The sequence below is a fragment of the Lactuca saligna genome, chromosome 8 (genome assembly GCF_052625555.1).
Source record: "Lactuca saligna cultivar CGN05327 chromosome 8, ASM5262555v1, whole genome shotgun sequence".
Taxonomy (NCBI): Eukaryota; Viridiplantae; Streptophyta; class Magnoliopsida; order Asterales; family Asteraceae; genus Lactuca; species Lactuca saligna.
In genome coordinates this window covers 67,287,328-67,293,050 of record NC_136424.1, presented here as the reverse complement: position 1 = coordinate 67,293,050, position 5,723 = coordinate 67,287,328, and the positions used below count along the sequence as shown (strand labels likewise).

The 5,723-nt window shown below is 34.8% G+C and overlaps 1 protein-coding gene across 1 annotated transcript; it reads right to left on the bottom strand.

Moving 5' to 3' along the window:
• Positions 1-460: 460 nt before the first annotated feature.
• Positions 461-5,326, bottom strand: LOC145011668 (nodulin homeobox-like). The gene is made up of 17 exons (XM_078970401.1): positions 5,107-5,326; positions 4,838-4,900; positions 4,039-4,164; positions 3,812-3,970; positions 3,649-3,732; positions 3,447-3,563; positions 3,167-3,373; positions 2,934-3,053; positions 2,749-2,844; positions 2,510-2,671; positions 2,159-2,435; positions 1,937-2,059; positions 1,768-1,837; positions 1,634-1,694; positions 1,157-1,540; positions 1,050-1,084; positions 461-971 (listed from the first exon to the last, which is right to left on the bottom strand). The coding sequence occupies exons 2-17, from the start codon at positions 4,877-4,879 to the stop codon at positions 641-643; spliced, it is 2,394 nt and encodes a 797-aa protein (XP_078826527.1). The 5' UTR covers positions 4,880-4,900; positions 5,107-5,326; the 3' UTR covers positions 461-640.
• Between the last annotated feature and the right edge of the window lie 397 nt (positions 5,327-5,723).

The following is a 5,723-nucleotide window of genomic DNA, read 5'->3' as shown; positions in this document are numbered from 1 at the left end:
ACTATTACAATTAAAGAAAAAAACACAATTTGTAAAAATGGAATTCTCTTTATAAAACAATTGTATAAAATGAATATGCAAGGACAATGAGAAAAAAGCTGTAAAAAATGTTTTTTTTTTTTTTTAAATTGTAAAGATAGCTTTAAATTTTAAAAAAGAAAATTTTAATAAAATTTGAGCATACAGAAAATTTGTGGAAAAGCCTTAGAAGCGTATGAATAATCATCTCAAATGGTTTTTAAAAAACTAGCAAGCTATTTTAGTGGTCTCCCCAAACACTATATTACAATAAGCTAAAAAAAATAAAGCTAGCTTAAAAAATTGATCGGTCAATTTTTGTGATTAATGAAAAAAGTGGTCTTTCTTAATGCGGAAAGCCTCATTTCTCTAATCTTGTGTATTAAACGGTTCTTAATGCATCAAGTGAAAAAGGAAAACATGCACAAAAAGAAAAAGAAACTTGTAAAACGGATAAACCGATGTAGTCATTAGCTGTAAAGGCACATATATCGTCTACAGTCTACCTACTCCCACCAGGGATCCCAAAGTTTTTTAAACAACACCAACCAAAACCAGGGGTGTATATATCATTATCATATATGCAGAAACCAAACTTGTATCTTATATACCTCAACTCCACTCATCTAGGGTTTTGCTGCTGTTCATCATGATCAAGGTTGTTTCCCCCCCAGTTCCCGGTCCCACTCGCTTGATGCACACCAACACCAACACCAACACCACTTTCTCCATCTGTATGCATAACATATTGGGCTTCCAAGTTTCTGTTGTGTTGACTTCCTTGACCTTGACCACCAGAACCAGATGGAGCCTGGTCAAAGAACTCATCAGGACTCTCCGGCGTGTCGGAAACCGGGTCCGTTCCTGACCCCCCACCTTGCTTCTCCCCGCCTGAAGCCACACGCGCATCCTTAGCAGCTGCACGCGCTAGCTTCGCCTTCCGGTTATTCAACCTAACATCAAAATAAATATCTATCTTAACCTCTTTATATAGATAGTCATATAGAGATAGAGAAGATAGATTTTCTTACCAATTCTTGAGCTGCGAGGCAGAAATCTCAGAACCCTGGAGAAATGAAATTTGGAACATATTAATTAGGCAATGTACGGAAAATATATAATTTAATTTTATACGTACATGAAGACTAAGTTTATCAGCCCATATTTGAATTGAGGCAGCTTTCCTCTGCATGTCAGGCTCATTCTGTAAAGCTTGTTCAATCATGGTTACTTGCATGTGATTCATTATGTTGCGTTTCCTTTTTCTCAGCTGTTTTTCCTCACTTGCCATGCCATTTGAATCCAATCCATTTGTTTCAATGTTCTGACCATCTCCTTCGCTTTCATGAAAAACCCTAGCATTAAAACTTTGAGGCAAATCAATCCTGTGTTCTTGCCTAACTAAAGCATTAGATGGATCTATATTTAACTGGTTCAGTTCTTCCACAACTGAATTGTCCGAAACGCCCTTGTTCTCGTTTCCATGTGGATTTGGAGATCCTTGATTCCCAGCGTTACCCTCCTACAGGACAAAAATATTACTTCATTGCATTCGCCATCATATTCATATGTAATTTAATTTAATAGACGAACAAAAATGGAATGAAGATTTTACTTCGGTTTTGTCGATATTGGATTCTGGAGTAATTAGTGGATCCAGCTGAGAAATGAATACCCTACAGAAACCAATGAAAATGAAGATAACAAGTAACTTCATATAAATGCGGGATTTAAAGTTCGATCAATTACCTAAACAGCTGTACATCATCCTGATTAAGGAATCCAGGAATTAATGATTCTGCATGAACCAATAGGGAACCTACACATATAAATATAAAGCATCACGTTATTATGTTAATTAATTAAGCAAAACCATGTTTTTTCAATCATTAAGAAGAGCTGATGAAAGGATAAATACGCAGGTTTTGGCTAATAACAGCAGCCTTTTCAGCTCCAGCATCATTTGAAACTCCATACGGTAAATTAGGAATTTCCTTCTGCAAGCACTGCAGGAATGTATTCAGGAAGAGATCCTTCTCCTCTGTGAATCAAAACTAGTTCGGTTAATTACAACATAGTGGAACTGGATTTTTAAAAAAAAAAAAAAAAAACAAAATAGTTAAAGCCTCAAAGTATTCACCTTTACATAAATCCGGAATAAAACAAGTGAGATTTGCTACAACTTTAACAAGTAAAGATGTTCTCTGAAACGCATAAGAAGTCCGAGAAACACGACACGCATTAAAAGTAGATTCCGGAACATCTGATGATGTCAGCACACCCAAAACCCATCCGGCTGCTGCCAACGAATCATAATCCAGAGTTGCATCTTCTTCAGAAAGCCGAGACTCAGAGGAACACCAACTAGACAGGAACTCCGCATGTGGTAGCAAAAATATTGTTGTCAGAACTTCAGTCTGCATAAAGAAACGTTGAAATTTCAAAAATCATATTAAATCATCAACATAAAACAAACATGTTAAAAGCTTACAAAGTTCATGGTGATGTAAGATCTAAAGTTAGAATCATCAGAGAGAATGTCTGTTAATCGCATTGCATTAAGTTGCAGAAGTCCACGTGGATAGGTTTTGTCAGAGAAAGCAGCAAGCCCATTCAGATCTCCACGAAACATTGTCTTCAACAATTCAAGAACCTAAATCACGCAAAAAAAAAAAGAAATAAACTGGATATGGTAAATATTATAATAATAAACTATATCATGAAAGAAACCTGGAATATAGTTGACTTTGCTAAAGTCAAACCCGCAGTAGTGCTGGCAGCCACATCCAAGAAAGAGACGCTTTCTACTTCACAAAGATGCAGTAGCTGCAGAAAGTCAAGATTAATAATACTATTTATTAACAACACCATAAATGAATAAAACATATAATGTTTTCATATTAACATGATCTTACAATAGACAAGACTTTTGACTTTAGCCTGGAAACAACAGCCATAAGATACGATTCTTCACAGAATGGTAATTTCATGATGTCATGAGCCAATAAAAGTATGCCACCTTCTCCACATAGTTCCTGAAGGAAAGAAATAAATATCACAGTCAACACAAGAAGCATCTAGAAGAACAGGTGTTGTATTTGTAGAATTGTATAAGATTCAAGATGGAAATATTTAATAAATGGGAAACCTTATTTTTAACGAGGCGCTCACGAAAGAATCTTTGTTGGCAAAGTGACTGAAGAAATTGAAGTGAAGCTTCACAATGCTGACACAGACGGTTGACTTCAGCAAGATTTGACCGCATGCCAGTATCAGTAAACTGAGACAACCTCACTTGAAGAAACTGAATGTCTACGTGGACAGCAGCAAAAGCTACAGGCAAAAATATATCAACCTGACACACATTCATGTCAGAAAGGATCTCAATAAATATTATATAAAACTATGCTGACATGTCATGATGTCACCTTAGGGTGTGCAAGAAGGACTAGTGCAAGTTCATTCCATTGTGAAGAAATAAAGGCTGTTAACAGATACAGACTGCAGGCCAACAGTGCTGAATGCACCAGAGCAAGTTGACTTTCCTGGTTGACCAAAAATATGTGTTAGTGCAGAACAATAACGGTAAAGGAAAGGTTAAAAGTATGTACATGGTAGGACTGAGTTAACCTTTTTAAAGCTAGCAAGAACAGTGATTAGGTAAAAGATCAAATCAAGCATCTGTTCAGATATTTTCAGATCATCAAGCAAAATCTGTATTGTGAAAAATAAGTTAGTAAAGTCAACATTAAGGGAAGAATGAAATTAAATAGAACACAATTTGTTCAATCACCTGTTCAAGTTTGTTGTTGCGGGGTGCAAGATCACACAGGGAATGTAACAGTCGAATACCACCTAACAAGTATCTGAAGAGTTCTTCATCTCTCTTAGAAGACAAAAGTTTTGCAATTAGGTGAATCACAAAATTTCTTGCTAGGGCTTCCACATCGATCTGAAACATCAGGCTTTGATGAGGCAAAGGCTTAGTGATGTAGAAACATGATGTAATGCAAAATTTACCTGATTTGATGATCCAGTGCTGGTAGTCCATTGAATAGTATCATTGTCTGCATCCCTAATTAACTTGCTAAGCTCTTGAGAACTTAGTGTATGTAACTCTTTGATAGCTGAAACCAAATCAATTGCCTGCATGTTGAAGCAAGATATACATTACAGAGAGAATGTGAAGGAGTTTACATTTGTGAATTGTGTGGTTCTAGTTTCAATTGGAAATATCATTAATCTCAGTATCAAGAGTAACACTTTTCAAATGTAGAATTATATCATCATGATGGTGCTTTCAGTTTAGCACTTGATGCATTAAAATTCATTTTGAGAAAATCAGCTTCAGATACGAGTCTTCATTAGATGAATTTTTTCTAGTTATTCTTTCATTGGAATATATTTCCAAGAATAACTATCTCACATTGGACCTTTAATATATATGGACATGGAAAACAGTCATCAAGTCCTAGAAGCTCTAGAAAATGGAACTAGATATACAAGGAAAAGAGGCATCTACAGTTGTTCCTACCAACTGCAGCAAGACAATGATTAAGAATAGTATTAATTAATTAAGCAAAACTAATTGCGTTTCAGGAAGAATCCGCAGCAAGTGATTAAACAGGACGAAATGCGCAAAAATGATTAGACCTAAACAAACCTGACAGTTCCAATAGCTCAACCACCACCCACGGCGTCTCACCACATATCAGTGGCGGAAATAAAAAAATAAAGCACAAAACCGGCTGATCAACAGGGACTCACAATTATCGACGCAACAACAAAATTCAACTCGAAAATTCAACTTATTACTCACTTGTTTCGCCCTGCATGGTGCATCCTCCTTCGCAGGCCGCATTCTTGCTTTCCTCAACCAGAACTAAGAGGCAAAAACAATGCAAAACATTACAATTCATAGATACAAGTAAATTAAGTCTCCACTTCACAAGATAACCAAATAAACCCTAGTTTTTTTGTTAGGGGAGAAAATTGAAAGAACATTTGTAAATTTTACAGAGATTACTGTACAGCATGTAGCATATGAACAATTAGAGTTTAAATTTCGAGCAATTAGAAACTAATTACCAAGAACTACGCAGCTCCAAGTCGATGATTGCACTTAGGCACGGAAAACTGAGACAGATTTTTTGAACCCTAGAAATACGCTAAATATGATGATTTAAATGCATATCCGAAGGAGGCTGGCTACACATATGTCGTGTCTCTTCACTATTTTTAGCAGATTATCGTTGAGAAATCAATTCGTTCTTAGGGTGTGTTTGACGTGCAATTTGAAAACTATATTGGCCGTATACGACGATGCATTTAATATTTTGTATACGTTATTATTTTTGAAAAAGAAAATGTAATATATATTCATTAATTGCGTTGATTCAGGTAATATATTTCTTTACCATTTAATGTAATAATTTTATTCATTTAATGTAATGAATATGTTGTTATTTTATATAAATGATTAAAAATAATAAGGTTACTATATCAAAGTATTTATGTTAAATTTATGGCAATTTATCTTGGAATTTATCTATGGAGTATTATCTTGAAACATCAAGTTAACTATGGAGTATTAATTATGGGAAATATTATCATAATTAAATATGAAATTTATTAATTACAAAAAATATTATTCATAATTAATGCATTTCACATTTAATTATGCTAATATTTTCTATAATTAATAA